Raw genomic sequence first — 13,753 nt, 5'->3', positions numbered from 1 at the left:
GTTTTGTTAGACTGAAGGCAGCTTCCTGTCCTCCTGCGTCCCATCAAACAGTGAGTCCTGACAGAGTTATGAGCAACATATACAGATCTGTCACCTGCTCAGTGAAGCTGTCTTTGTGTGGAGATAAAGCAGACGAGCGTTTGGAGTTTTCCGTGAATCTGCTTTCTTGGCTCCCGTCCAGCAGATTATTTGACTGGTGCACATGTAGAACTTGATGGAGGGGACTGTAAAGCTGTCTGCCACGCTGTCAAATGTTTGACTCTTAAGCCCTGCGTGTTTGTTTGACCTACTTCTGCTTGTGTTGTGCAGGTGGTGGGTCTCTACCGGCTGTGTGGCTCGGCGGCCGTGAAGAAGGAGCTGCGCGAGGCGTTCGAGAGAGACAGCCACGGCGTCGAGCTGTGTGAAAACACGTATCCTGACATCAACGTCATCACGGGTAAGATGATCAGCGGGGGGAATGGAGGAGATGAGATGGCGACGAAGAACACGATCACCACTCACTCTTCGGTTAATGAGGAGGTTACTTTCCTAGAGCATGTTTCCAGGAAGTCTTGGCGTCATTTAGTTGTCTTGCATGCCTGTGACAGGTCATAAGGATGACACACAAAGTATAAAAAGCATCAAGTATTTTCCTGAACAAAGGTTGCTGCTATTCCTTCCATTGCCAGTTAAGCAATTTCCTCACCATCCATCACTTTTGTCTCGTTGGTTGGATGTTCCAGGTTCTGGTTGCCTAGGTAACCTTACATATTTAATAAGCAGAACATAAAAATACTTCTACTGTATGGACAGAGTGAGCTCTTCTTCCTGTCACCGATCTCTATGTGAAAAGTCAAAGCCATCACCACTTCGTCTGGATTCACCCAACGCTCCAACCCGCTATCGGCACATTTGGTGGACACTGTTTCCTCGTGGTCATCAGTGCCACAGTTCTTTAGATTAAACTTTCCTTAGATGATCTCTTCCTATTTGTGCGCCCCTTGACAGCAGGTTGTCGTTGGACGTTTCGAGACATTTCGAGTGTGTTTCGCACCCCAAATGTTTCTTAGTTACAAGGAAGTGTTCGTCCAAACTCCAAGACCTGCTACCAGCTTGGTGAATTTGTTTTTTGTGTCATATGTCAGTAGACTGCATCGTCGCTGCCATTGGTTTTTGCTTCAGTCGCTTCACCTCAAAGCTAAAATTAGTTCAACAATTAGTGCCAACGCACCTCCCTTAATTTCTATGGTCTCCTAAGGCTAGGTTAGTCTTTCTTTTGGACAATACACCTGTTCGGTTTTTGAGTTACCGTAACTCACAATGATTTGCGCAAACAATTCTCTCTTCCTGAGTCTCTTGGGTCTCATTACCGTAATCACAGCTTTTTTTCCAGAATGTGCAACTTCCCAGTGTTCTTTGTCTTCTTTGCCAATTGGGTTCATTTTTGTTTCTACTTCCTCCTTCACCTTCAACGATGGCAACTGAACGCTTTCAGAAATTTCGGTGGTCATACAAATGTCTGTATCTCCAAACCTCCTAAGTCCCTTGTTGTGTTCCATCTTTATTGACCCAAAGCAATCAATTAGAAAATTGCGGTGATGGAGACGCAGGGAGGTTCTGGGGAGGTGCGCATCAGTTAGGGCGCTACAGTCTGCGTGCGGTTCTGCACTGTCGCCGTAGCTTCTGCATCCACCTAATGCAGAAGACTAAACCACCTATTGGTCTTTGGTATTTTCTTAAAAACAATTTATTACAACCTCCTTATCAGTTAATTAACTGATTGTTTAGGCTGGTTTTAGCTTGCCCATCTACAGGAAGAAAATGGAGCATGACTGGGTTTAGTATTGATCCAATCCGGTAAACGAGTTTGGATCAGTGTGACTGCCGTGAACCACATGTGTGAGGTGTTTGTAGTAAAAGCATTCCACCAGTCACCATCCAGGCCGATGCCTGAGGGGAAGGCCCACACACACAGACGCTCATCAGTCCATGCTGTACATCCAGGTCATTCCTTCTCCTTCAGGTCTGTGGTTGAGACTTGCTTTTCACCGTCCTCCTCACGTCTTGTCGGAGGATTCCCGTCCTCAGACTCTCTGTGAAGTTGTCGAAGAAAAAAAAAAATAAGATAGGGTAAGGTAATTAGCTAATTCAGCATCTTTGCTGTGCTTTCAATTTAAAACGTTGCATTATTGAGTTGGATCCCGCTCAGAAAATAAAGTCAATGAATTGAGTTATGTTTCCAGGAGTGTGACAGACGAGGGAGGAGCCACAGAAAACGACTTAGTCATGATTTTTTTTTCTGATCTCACAGAAAGAAAAAAAAAAAAAAAAAAAAGGAGGAAGACCGTGGAAACCCCTCGCACATTGTAGGAGCTGCTGTTGGTTTAGGGAAGAGGCCCCGCATAGGCGTCATCCTATCATGCCTGCTTTGATCTGCATGCATTTGCATGGTCGGGCAAAGAACACAGTTAACAGTTGAGCGGGTTAGAAAAAAAGGGCCTGCACCCACGAGGATTGTTGGTTTTTGCTCGCTGCCTAAATTTGCTCTGCCAAGCGAGTTGGTGTTGCAGATGGAATAAATGGAAGAGGACAGACGAGGGGGGCAAAAAATGTGCATCTGGAAGATAATCAGTGTTAAATATGAAATATCAAATGTGTAAAAGTCTACCAGTTTATTGCACTTCACACAATTTTGAAATGTAGTCTGCGTTCTTTGGAACCTATAACAGGAATTATAAGCTAAGAAACACTCAAATGAAGAATATAACCTCAAGCATGTTTTAATTAGATTTTATGACTGAGCTTTCAGTTTGGAGCCTCCAGACTAGAGTCGTGTAAGTGAACGGCAGACGGATGAGCTGAGAGGACTGGCCTGTCACACGGCTAATTTAAAAGTGGAGGCGGTGAAAGGGATTAGCCGCAGGGTCAGAGTTCAATCCGAAGCTTGCAAAACATGCTCGGTGCGCGGCCCGGCATTGTTTCAAATCACAATCCTCCGCTTCGAAACGCGCAGCCCTCTCGATAGATCCACAGAAGGTGTAAAAAATCAGGACGAACAACGCCACATTCAGGGTTTTACACCTCAACCACAGTCGCACAAGTCGGCACGCAGCTCGAGCAATTATATCCCAGCGAGAAGCTGATTAGCAGATTTCGCAAAATGTGTTTCATTAGACGGGTGTTTGAAGTGTTGATGGTTTGAGGGAAAAAGTTTTGTGGGAGAAGGAATTTTTCGACAGTGTGAACCTTAACTCTGTCAAATATAAAAACGCTAATAGTTGCTCTAATGTGTAGATTTTAAACAATCCACTTGCTTGTGATGTCTATCACTTAGCATTTTATCTTTATCCGCAGACTGTGTTTTGTCGCTGTTTTAATATATTACAAACAAAATCTGAATATTAGATGATATTCAGGAAACTAGGAAATCAAACTGTCAGTTGAAATGTTTGCAAGGAGAGCTTTAAATCACGATTTATCTTAGAGTTAATACCAGTGTCATGAACTAAAGATTAAGCCTTCACTTCATCCTGTTTGGCCTTTGTGAGAAAACAAGTGCAGCTCAGACATTTGTCCTCTCATGATGAAACCCCCGGTCGGGAGCTCAGGATAGTTATTGATCTTAGTTTGTGGTCTTTACTTTGCCTGACTCGTCTTTTCCGTAGCCTACTTGCCTACTTTTCACCCCCCCCCCCCCACCCCACCCCACCTCCCCTGTCCCCACACCCTGAGCCGTACTCCAGTGAAGACATGGAAAGTCATTAACAAGTGGCCCCTTTGTTGCCGAACAAACACAGATGGTATTTGGCTCACGCATGGGGGATTAGCTGAACCCTGGGCCGGCCATGGAAGCGGGCAACCGCTTTACAAAGAGCTCCAGGCCTGTGTGGGTGTCACAATATTTCTTAAAGTGCGGGACGGGCGACAGGGACCGAAAACCTTCGGGAAACATGTCCGTGATGAATCTACGTTCGAAGCACGAGATCCCTCCTGTTTCCAGATTTAGGACTGCGGTTTGCTCATTTTGGGGCTGCTGAAAAGTTGAAGCGGCCACTGTGTGAAGCTTCACCACGCCGCGGGCTGCACTGGACAAGGCAGGGACACACACATCTCCTCTGGCCCCCCCCTGGTGCTGTGGGGGGCGTGCAGGACAGCAGGGAGGGGGCAGGACGGAGAACAAACCAGCGTTTGTTCTCCAGGCGAGGCGCTGACTGCAGCACTGACAAGAGGAGTGACCTTCCGCTTTGTTTGAACAAGAGGTCAAAGGTAGAGCCGTGCCCCAGTGCATTGTGTGCCTTGTAGTGTTTGGTGGCACATTTGGAACAGTCTGAATTGAGCAGGGAAACACTCCGAGCCGCAATCATCTGCAGCTTAAACTCTTTTCAGGACAGCGGCACACACACTGTAGCCAGAGAAGACCTGGTTCGAAAAGAGGAGGAAACTAAGTCGTCTACGGGAAAAAAGTTGAATCAACATTCACACCTTGAGTTTGGAGGTTCTTGAACTTAATTGGTGGCTAGAGAACCACTAATCAATCTGAACTTCTTCCTCTTATTGCAAAGGAATATTGGGTTGTCCACAGATCCTAGTTCAAAATAAAAAAAAAATAATTGAAGAAAGGTAAAAGATCTTCCAAGAAAACTCTGACAAGACAAGCTGTGTTAGCCTTGTTTTTAGACACATACATCTACTGTCATGTTTACAGTGTTAGCAAGTAAACCTATGAACAGTCCCCTCTTGTGGTATTTACGACCTTGTCATTTTCAAGTGTACAAGTCGTGACATGTTTGCTGATGTTTTCAAAAATTACAGAGGTGGATGGACAGTTAATATATTGCAGCTTATGTGGTGGTTTGTTCTTCATTGTATACATTACGTGGCCTGGAAGTCAAGCGTTTTTCGGCACAAAATTGGCCTCGAGCTTCATGCAGGTGTCCACCATCTTAGTCTAGTGTTTTATTAATGGGAATCTATAATGAATTTGCTGGTATTGGGTCATAAAATGAAATGTTTGACTTGCTGTTTGCACTAGATTAAATGTTTGGATTGGAAGACTGGAAGAATCCTTCGTGAGGTCACTCGTCGTTTTTCTGGAGAGCGGTTTTATAGCTCAGTGTAGCGTCTTGGGCCGTCGCCATCTTTGGTCAGTCCCCAGTCAGTTTAAAAATGGGCAAAGAGGTGGAGCGTGAGTGGAGCTAAGACAGGTCGGTGATGCCTAAGAAGACAGCTTGCACTCGCCTGTTACAGAAAGGCTTAATGTGAATGGAGCTAACTTCAGTGACCCAAAAGGAAAAGATGGAGCCCTATGGCCTTGTTACCCTGGAAACCAGACAAACCTCCCCTGCTTTTTGTAGATTGATCTAGCATCAATCCATTGGGAAAGATCTAATGGACCATTTAAGTCATCTGAACCGTGTAAAACATTGATATTCCCTTTCCCGTACCTTTGCATTTCCTACATTTAGTTACTTGGTTTGGTAGCTTTTTAAGCCTGTATAGCTTCTAGACACCAGCAGTTGTCTCATAGCAGCGTTTTCACGCCTTGCAGCTGATGTTATCACTTAAGGACCAAACATTTTGCGCATGTGATTTCCCAAGTTCCATTTAAAGGCAGCATTAGTCCAGATAGTTGCTGACATAAAGCCAAACACCAAGAGTTTAAATGTGAGAGAAAACACACTTCGTGTGTGTGTGTGTTCTCACCTTGGCTGTGAAAGGAAGTGAAGCACCTGCAGGGAGAAGCACACCTGTTCACCTCTGAGCCCCTGACCTTGTAGGTGTGTGAATATGTGTGTGTGTGTGTGTGTCCTCACTCAGCTTTTGTGTGTGTTTATGTGGCACCAAGAGAGACACAAAAGTAAACACGAGCACTGACTCACAGCAGGCTAATGATTTACCTCAATGGCCGTATCCTCCTCGCTCTCAGGCTAACACGCGCGGTCACGGGTTTGCAGCGAGTGTGTTTCAAATTCAAATGATCGGATGATACTGCGTGCAAGAAAAACGGGACGAAGGAGCGATAATGTAAGAACAGCTGCATCTAAGCGATGCGGTGCCTCGCTGCGCACCGTCCGAACTGAAAACCTTTGCTTTCCCCGTGATAAGGAGAAGAGAAACACACGGCTTAGTTCGGCCTCGAGGCAGTCTCTTTCCCTGTGATGAAACAAGCAGATTATTGTTATCTCAACAAAGTCTCCAAAGAGATTGACAGCGGGAACCCGGAGGATGCTCGCGAAGCATCTCCGTCTAATCTGTTGTGGATATCAGCTTGTCTTGAGGAGAGCGAATGTTTCTCGTGTTTATGTGTGCTACCCTTATCGAATTGTGCTCGCACCAGATTTCATACCCAACTCCGATGGAGATAAGAAAGGCATTTACGGGATGTGAAGTTGAGCCCAAAAAAACAATAAAAGGAAACATGCTGCCACAGGTCAGCTATGCTGCTTCGTAGGGTACAGGGGCCAAGTTCGGGTATTTTATTAAGTTTAAAGTGAATCTATGTCTAGAGCTCTGTTAAAATCTATCCCTGCTGACTTGCAGCTGTCATTATGTTGGTTCACAGGAGACGGGAGGGCCGACAGTGCGCACCGTCGTTGTTGTTGTTGAGATGAGTTTTTTTTTTTTTTTCATTTTCTTTTCTTTCACGGCGTCTTTACTGACTGCCTCAGGAATGCACAGCATTTCTGCGTGGTGTGTGGACGTGTTGAAGCTCAGGTTCAGAGGAAGCACTTGGGGAGGGGCTTCAAAGATGAGAACACGAAGTTGCGGTTTCTTTTTGGGTTGAAGTGATGCTTGTCACCACATTTATTCATTATTTATGCTCCTTTTATTGTTATGTTTGTAGGTAGGGACGCACAGCACGACGTAATAATCAGTGAAAAAAGCCCAGCACCAGCAATCCCTGCAAAAATGTGCCTGAAAGTCTAAATCATACCCAAAGTAAACTGAAAGCTCTGTTCTTAAACGATGCAGTTTAGTTTTCACCCAACATTGATAACTGAAATTCTTTTTAAATTTTTTTTTAAATATCTTCTCAAAAAAAGCCATCTTGAGACTTCTACACATTACAGTCCATAAAAGAAGTGCCAGCCATGCAAGCAGCTCTTTGACTCTGTACTGTAAGGCGAGCTTACCATGCATAGAGTTGCAATGCTAACGTGCTAATTTGTAGCAGTTACACTGTACCTACCACATCCATTTCAATCAATTTGTAGGTATTCTGTTGGGTTCGAACCAATGGGACTACATATAAAGACATAAAGAGCAGTTTTGAAGCTCAGTGTGGTGTCACCGGCCGCCACCATCTTCACCTAACGTTCAGCTAACTCAAACATGTGCAAAAGAAATATAAAAACTTTTAATTAAGATGTCATTTAAAATGGTGAGTTGTGTGCACATTTAACTGTACAGTTGTCATGAATGAGGAAATTAGCTACAGAGACTAAAACTGTTTTTGTACAAGGCCTTAAACAGGTTCATCTTTAGTGTAAAATACTTAACTATTAGTTTAAACACAGGGGTCTATACAAGGCACGTTGCAGCCAAGTCAAGTGGCCACTTGAAGAGCTGCTTGCCTCTTACACACTGGGTAAATTTTCCACACCACAAGCAACAAAAGTTATACGACAGCCAAGAGTGGCCAAACACTCTGTTGGCAAGTCGCCATTAAAGTGTTGTTGGTGCGTTAAAAAATAACCAGAGAAGCAAATATACGAGTGGAGTGCTGAGACATGCTCAACACTGACATGTAGTGCAGCCTCAGTCGATGCGATTCATTCTAAATCCATTCATTAAATTCCTAAAAAGACACCCGACACCCGTTTGCCTGAAAAGAAAAACAGCCTGGGCATTTATCATGAGTGGAGCATTCTCCAGATGAGTATCTAAAATTCGTGTTATTTGTCTGCGCTGAATGCCGCCTTGCATGATACCGATCGAGACTTTGTAGTAACACTGCACTGAATTTAGATCACTCTTTCACTCCCTTAATCCAACTCACAAAGGCTCTTACGCCTGACTCGCCGCTAGAAAGGAAGACGGGAAATTTAAGCGTGCCATCCCCTGGAAACACAGATGTTTAAATGACTAACATTTACGCATACGTTTGTCTGCGATGTTCTGCACAGACTGATGGATGGCGGAGCCACAATGGCAGCTGAGGAGCAGGCTGAAAAGCTTTAAGCCTCGGACTCCGTTAAAGAGAAGATCGGGGACTTAGTGGGATTAAAAAGTGAGCATGTTAAGTTGTGCCCTCTGTTGTCCTTACCTGGCCTTAGGGGCTGTCTGGGGATTTGCTGTAGTTTGCTGTAAATAGAAGGGAAGAGGCAAAGAGGGAAAAACGCCTCGGGTGGAGGAGAGCGGATCCGGCGATGGAGGCGTCGAAGAATTAGATCGTATTTGGAACAGCTGAATGAGCCGTGTCAGATATTTGTGTCAGGACTTAGTGGGGGCACGATAGTTTTGTCATTCAGTTCATGCGTCTTCTGCCGTGTGTGCGTTCCTTCAAAACACACCACCAAACACAGTTATTCAAGTTTATATAACCTGGCAGTTAGTTATCTTATCATGCATCATGTCGTATAGATAAGGAGATCATCATCATTATCATCAACGTACAGGAAACACAGCTCCTTAGAAGTGGGTGTAAACCCAGTTAAATATTTCTCTCGTGCTCAGATGAATCTGTTTCAACAGTGAAGCCAAATATTACAGAAACTGAACGAAATGGGTCATGTTTGCCCTCCTCGTGCAGATGTACAATTATGTCATTACCTAGAGATCCAGGTTTGTAGTGAAGCCAACAAGAAAACCTCAACAAAAAAAAAGCTTCAAATTTTTTTACTCTAAAATCTGAATTTTCATGTTCCATCACTGCATAATTCAACCACACAACCAAAGCTGCTTAATCCACGATAGGTGTTTGAAGGCTGCAGAACACTAAAAGACATCGCCCCCTCCACCAGAAGATGTTTTCAGCCTCATATTATTACCAAGCTCTCAAAACCTGCAGAGTTAGAATCTGTTAGAGAGTCAGAGTCCGCTGATAAACATGTTAGTACAAGAGCCTTGTTTAGATCAGCGCTGGTCTCTGGCATCGCAGAGGGGAAATCTCTATTTCTGGCTTCCAGTGCAGGTTCGGACACAACAGCTGATTAGATAAGAGAGTGAAAAAGAAAACAACATCGTCCTTGTGTGTGTGTGTGTGTGTGTGTGTGTGTGTGTGAATAATTCCCAAACAAAACAACTTGATTAGCCTGAAAAATGCTGTTGAAGCATCAAAGTTGGATGAAAAAGGTTCATCCCACAGATACTTAATCAGTTTGGGATCTAGTGAGTTTGAAGACCAGGTCAACACCTTGAGCTGTTCTTCTTCTGCCATCAAGGAGTGTCATTGTCGTGGGGTGGGGGGTGTCTGGTCTGGTCTAGGTGGGTGCTGCATGTCTAAGTAACGTCCACATGAATCAATAAAACAAAAAGTTTCCCAGCAGGACACTCCACCAGTCAGTGGTTTTAATGTTTTGGCCGATCGGTAAACACTAGTCGTTTGTGGTGTGTATGTGGCAGAAGATCCTATCAGTCAAATCCATCTTTGTGAATTCAAAAAAAAAAAAAAAAGAATTTATCAATCGAATGCATCTTTTCCAAAACGGTTCGTTCCAAACTTTCTAAAAGGGGTAATTTGATCAATGTAGGCCGTATCAAATATAAAATGACTCCTCATAATCTTCCGGTGTGTTTTATTTTGGAGCATAACCAGCGTTGCTAATTACACAGCCCCCAGCCTTCTCTGAAAACTGATCCAACTTCACGCAGAGGGAAAAGAGAGCAGACACCACAAAGAGCTGTCACAGTGCCAGCAGCCTTTTTTATTCCCGTATTCACCCCCACCACCTCCTCCTCCTCCTCCTCCTTCTTCTTTTTTAAATTTTTTTTTTTTTTTTTTCACCTTTGATGAAAAGACATGCCAGCGATATTTCAGGGGCTTAGTCGAGACAGACAGCGTGGGTTTCATGTTTTCCCGGAGCTTTTTGTCTGAGCTACTACGGGAGGCTGCAGTCACAGGTGCGAACGGGCCGTCACAGACACCAGACCCCCCGACGCTTTTTGGCTGCCGAGTCACGCCCCGACTCTATCGACGTCCCGGCAGGCGCCCCGGGAAACAATAGGCCCTCAAACTGCAGCCAAGAGAGTGCGCCAGGTTCAGCGGCTTGAACGAGAGGGAAAATAAAAGCTTTCATGAAGATATATTGTCAGTGATTTGTCAGGTTTTAAAGTTGTTTGCGTTTCCTTCAGTTCAAGTGCGGTTCAAGTGTTTCTCATACCCTGCCTTCGCTCTCTAATTTGCCAGGAGTGCTGAAGGACTACCTACGCGAGCTGCCCTACCCTCTGATCACCAAGCAGCTGTACGAGGCCGTGCTAGAGTCCATGGCCGTGAGGCCCCTGCGGATGGGAGCGTCCGGGTGTGAGAACGACCAGGCCGACTCCGAACACACCGTCGGCCTCCTGGAAATCCTGCCGGAGGTGGAGAGGGTGAGGGAGCTAAACACGCAGTCCTCACGGAGCGGGAATGTCGTCACAGACGTGCCGGTGAAAGGGCTAATTGTGGCACAGATAATAGTGGCGGTGATGCTGCAGATTACTGCTGCTTAACTTCTGTGACGTGACTGGTAATAGTCTGTAAGCTCACACACACGCGGTGTCACACTTTTTCACCTTCACATGAATATGTGAAAGTTTGACAGATACTGGATTTTTTTTTTTTTTTAGCCAACATATTCAACAACAACGTTATCAGCAATATTCAATGAATTAATTAAAGATCCCAAACTGATGGTGAGATTAAGTAGGGACCCTCTACCTACTATATATTAAACTCAGCCTAGTGCTATTTATAAATATACATTATTACTAGCATTTAGCAATCAACATTAAGCTATTCAAATAATACACAAATTATTCTTTTTTTTACTTGCAGTAGGGTAGCAAGTGTATAATTGAGATATAAAGAAAACACATTTTGGCCTCATGAGAGCAGCACTGTTAGCTTCCCTTATGCTAATAGTGCTTCCTATGGGATTTCACCTGGGGACCGAATAGGCTATGTACAGGCTATGTCCTGCTGTGTACAGGAAGTTTAGATTGACAGGTCTGAACGTCTTCTGCCTCCGTTTATCCCTTTACTAACACATGCTGGATGTGTATTTAAAGAAATTTAAATTTGTTGGGGGGAAATTGTGGGGCAAAATTTAAAAATATATACAAAAAATGTCAAATCAACCAAACATTTTTGGTCAAAATTGGTCTAGAGTGTCCAATTTTTAAACGTACACATGACAGAAGCAGATATTTTAAAGATCCCTCAAGGAATTATGATTAATATTTCTACTGAGACAGTTTTCAGACGAGCACAAACTTGTTCCCCATTTCCTCCATTCCCTATTGCCCCATCTATGATATAATACATTTTTATGTGCCAATATAGGTCACAATAGTATTAATACCTGAAAGTCAATGCTTTGCTCCAGAGATGTTTTCTGGATTCAATATCATGTAAAACTGAATATAAAACTACTTCTTTACTTACTTTATTAAACTCTAGCATAGCATATTCTTTACAGTGTACAGTAGACTGTCCTGCCCACATGACACCAGATCACTCCCAGAGTCTGAATGACATTATTACTGTCGCACCTAGTACAATACAGGCCATTGTAGTGAGAAATCAACACAGCACAGCACCATCTAATCTTTCCTTGTTTGCAAGCGGTGTCATTTATTCCTTATTCCTCACATGAAACGCATCTGTTTCCTTCCACGGATAACTCGTATGAGTAGACTGAGTTTGGTTTCAGTGCTGTGACTACTAATCATAATAATGACATGCCTCGTGTGTGTGTGTGTGTGTGTGTGTGTGTGTGTGTGTGCGCCCGCATCAGATGACTCTGCAGAAGCTCCTCAACCACCTGAAGCTGGTGGCGTCCCACCAGGAGTCGAACAAGATGACGTGTCAGAACCTGGCGGTGTGCTTCGGCCCGGTGCTGCTCAGCCAGCGCCAGGAGGCGTCCTGCCACACCAACCGCGTCTTCATCGACTCCGAGGAGCTGGCCAGCGCGCTGCACTTCAAGAAGCACATCGAGGTCCTGCACTATCTGCTGCAGCTCTGGCCAGGTGACACAGATGTTTTTCTTTCCTTGATTCCTTTAAATCGGATTCTAGCTGCCACCCCGCCTTGAAATAACATTTACAGTTGCAGACCGTACGCCTCTGCGGTGTATATACCAGACATTTTCCTGAGGGTCTTGTGTAAATCAGTTCCATCTCTGCGGTTGAGCCCTAGAAGAGTCTGGGCTGCTTTGATCCCTGAGGTTACCCCGCCACTGGTACAGCTGATAGCACGCTGACCACATCTACCGACTCCTCAGAGATGAAACTCCCCGCAAGCGCTTGATCACGGTGGTCTGAGCCAATCAGAGCCACGCCAGTAAGCCCCGCTCTAAACCAGATATTCTAGGCGTGGCCCCTGTGAGTTTCCTAAAATAAATCACAGACCGAGGACAGATACCCAGCACCAGCTCCAGCTCGGCGCAGGTTGTCCGTCTGCCTGCCACAGCTGTTCTCCTCCAGCTGCAGCTGTCTGCCTGGTGGGAGATACCGAGGAACCCGCAGATTATTCAGGAGGGAGTCGCGAACGATGAAAAGAGCTGCAGGCGGCGGTAAATCTGTATCGGTCACGGCAGCTAATTTAATATGCTTTTAACACGCAGGCTCAACTTTATGAGCTGGTGCTCGCCACATTTCTAATCATTCAGCGGCCGCTTGCGCAGTTAAAGTCTGAAAACGTTGAAGAACATTTAGCGGAAAATGAACGGGTGCGCTCCGACCAGCGCCGACACCGAGCAGACTGGAAAATCCATTAAGAAGGAAAAGTGCAGCTGGTGGCAGTTTTCCTGGAGATACACGACGTGTAATTTTTCAACATGCACGGTCGATCAGTCCAAGCCGCACATATTTTTTGTGTCTTGACTGAATGACGTTCTGATGAGCGTGACTCATATCTGCGTTTACATGGACACTAGTATTTCTCAGCTGAGCGGCCTGATCAGAGGGTGTTTTCTGATCAGAATCAGATTGGAAAGGGGCGGTATAAAGTTTGATAATCTGATCTAAAGGAAAATATACGCTCCTAATAACAGTTAATCCAATAATTTCTCCCTATTTGAAATAAATCTTTAACCCACGTGGGAGAAACATCAGTAGAGGTGGCAAGAAGGGACAGAAACATGGAAAAAAACTAAAATTAATAGATAAATGTGGTTAAATATTGTCAAAAAAGGTGATAATAGACTATGGGATTTAAGCGGGAGGAACCTCATCACTCAAATGTCCAAAAAAGACAAATTCTTGAATTGTTTTGGGCCCATATTGAACTTACCGCATCATTTTATTTAGCGTCCCTGTGAGTCACGTTTGAATCTCCAATGAGAATGATTTAGTTTAAGAAATACCGTCCATGTAAACGCAGCCTCTGTGTCTTCGTGCCTCAAGGCCCATGTTTGTTTGTTTCTTTGTTTGTTTTTTTTCAAAATGCACATGCATGCTGTATATTTGAAAAAAAAAACAAAAACAAATAAAAAACAAACAAGAAATCTTCCCCGACAAACACGCCAGTCCCTGAAAGAGTAAAAATCCTCGACCAGATCTGCTGATTGATGTCTGAGGAAGCACTGACTCCGTGTCTGGTCCGGCCTCTAAATTTAACTACATCCTCTCTGAC

The 13,753-nt window shown here is 44.5% G+C and overlaps 1 protein-coding gene across 3 annotated transcripts in view; it reads left to right on the top strand.

The window, feature by feature from the left end:
* The window catches only part of syde2 (synapse defective 1, Rho GTPase, homolog 2 (C. elegans)), a 49,140-nt gene that overhangs the window by 27,244 nt on the left and 8,143 nt on the right, over nt 1-13,753 (top strand). For all 3 annotated transcript variants that reach the window (XM_047586789.1, XM_047586791.1, XM_047586790.1), the window contains exons 5-7: nt 310-436; nt 10,328-10,509; nt 11,916-12,147. In XM_047586789.1, coding sequence (XP_047442745.1) covers nt 310-436; nt 10,328-10,509; nt 11,916-12,147 — 541 coding nt within the window. The remainder of the gene's footprint in view (nt 1-309; nt 437-10,327; nt 10,510-11,915; nt 12,148-13,753) is intronic.

The sequence above is a fragment of the Mugil cephalus genome, chromosome 6, assembly GCF_022458985.1.
Source record: "Mugil cephalus isolate CIBA_MC_2020 chromosome 6, CIBA_Mcephalus_1.1, whole genome shotgun sequence".
NCBI lineage: Eukaryota > Metazoa > Chordata > Actinopteri > Mugiliformes > Mugilidae > Mugil > Mugil cephalus.
Note: the sequence above shows the minus strand (reverse complement) of the source record. Positions and strands in the feature narration are given on the sequence as shown.